Source organism: Condylura cristata, unplaced genomic scaffold, assembly GCF_000260355.1.
Source record: "Condylura cristata isolate star-nosed mole 26May11 unplaced genomic scaffold, ConCri1.0 scaffold00001, whole genome shotgun sequence".
NCBI lineage: Eukaryota > Metazoa > Chordata > Mammalia > Eulipotyphla > Talpidae > Condylura > Condylura cristata.
The window spans coordinates 80,894,850-80,896,742 of NW_004567102.1; the positions used below are offsets into that span (position 1 = coordinate 80,894,850).

Here is a 1,893-nt window from a genome sequence, read left to right on the forward strand (position 1 = left end):
TTCTGTATGCATAAATAAATAGATCTTTAAAAAAAAAAAAAAAGAATTCTAGTTCAATGTGGAAAACAGCATAGGTAGAGAGACCGCGAAGGAGACTGTGCCAGTCTTTAGGGTGAGAGATGGTGGAGACCGGATTTAGGTTCAGAATTATTGGGAACCTGCACAGCGGTAATGAATGAAACAGGAGAAATTTAAGCTGCCATCATTGCTTAGCTGGAAGGGTAATGTCAGTGAAACCAGGATAAGAAACACAGATGAGGAACCAGCGTGGCTTGGGAAGAGGTAGGTAAAGTGAGCTGAGCTTGAAACATGTTGAGTTTGCAAGGTCTGTGGGCAGGTAGGTCAGATTGGCAGGTAGGATCACAGGTCTACCTGGACAGGCGATTGGCATAAGAATATAAAATTACAACATCGTCAGCTTCTTGTTAAAACCAAGAAACTTGCTGTACTAGTTGGTAGGCTGGGTTTCCGCTATGCAATTCCTGATTGCATATGATTATCTTGCTACTAAGTATCTCTAAGCCCTGATATTTTAGGTAACTTTAGAATTGCTAGAGTGAAATGTATTTTCCTCTGAACTAATAATTCATTTATAAAAAGAAAAATCTTGATCTGATTTGCAATGATGTTGTCATTTCTTTCCCAGAGCCTTCATCGAGATCACATAAAGTTTTGAAGACCAGTGGTAAGTCCTCAAATATGTCTTCTCTTTTGTTCTTGTTAAAAACAACAAAGTCAAATCACACACAAAATAAATACTAGATGAATTACAGACTATAGATTTGAATAATTCTGTAGTAATAATGCACTATTGTAAAATGGAAGGCCATATGACATAAAACATTTGAGAGATAAATGACAAGCATAAAAAAATTAATATCCCTGTTATGAAAGAAATCCTATACATCAAAAAGAGCAGACAAAGAGTCCTTTTTTAAAATGCAGGATCGGTGTCAATGGGACACCGGTTTTTTAAATAGTTTTCTGACCTCTGTGTTCTAATGTCTGTGGGTCTGAGAGCTGCAGAAGAGATATTTTAACCTAGGTGGGGTAAAGCTGATATAGATTTTCAACACTTTCTGTTAGAGAATGAAAAAGAATACACAGGGAATGCTATGCACTTTTTGTGTGCACACAAAAAATCCTGAGATACTCAACACCAATTTCAGAAGGCAGGATTATATCACAGCCAATGGAAAAGAACAAATCCATGGATATCCACAACCAGCCACACCCACGTTCCTTGAGAACTCACCGAATACCTTGTTCTTACAGACATGCCTGTTTCTCTCTACAGATCACCCAGGCTTCTGTTACAGTCCAGAGGGAGACAGCAAAGCCTTCTGTGCCACCAAAGATGGTTCTGCTCCATATCGGCTGAGAAGAAAATCTGGTGAGTAGGGTGCTGTGATAAAAATGTGCTAATTCTAGGGAATAGTCATGAAAGTCCCTTTCATGAGACAAGAAGGCATTTTCTTTCGAGGCTTTGAGCTCACCATCAGCTTGAATATACTTTTCTTTTTAGTTCTCTATTTTCCCAGTGGCTATTAAACTTATCACTTGACTAGTTTTGTGTAACATCTTACCTTGAGCTTGCAGGCACCTTAATGCTGTGAACTATCACAGGGGAAAGTTGTCTCCTATAAATGACATGCAAAACTAAAGTTGGAGGGAACCAAGCTCCAGATTTATTTTTGAATCATTATTTATTGCGGGCCTGCCTAATCCACTGTACTGTGCTGAGAGCTGGGATTGCAGGGATAAGTAATATACAGGATTTCTGCTTAAGAAAAGCTTGTGGTGGTGCAATGGGTTGAAACACTGCACTGTGAAGCTAAACCAAGCCATGGCCGCTTCAGTGCAAGTTCGATCCCTGCCCCAGAGGTGCAGCAG

At 39.5% G+C, this 1,893-nt stretch overlaps 1 protein-coding gene across 1 annotated transcript in view; it reads left to right on the forward strand.

The window, feature by feature from the left end:
- PLEKHG1 (pleckstrin homology domain containing, family G (with RhoGef domain) member 1) overlaps positions 1 to 1,893 on the forward strand; it is a 200,463-nt gene that overhangs the window by 185,508 nt on the left and 13,062 nt on the right. Inside the window, exon 13 of the mRNA XM_004673933.2 lies at positions 1,298 to 1,393. Coding sequence (XP_004673990.1) covers positions 1,298 to 1,393 — 96 coding nt within the window. The remainder of the gene's footprint in view (positions 1 to 1,297; positions 1,394 to 1,893) is intronic.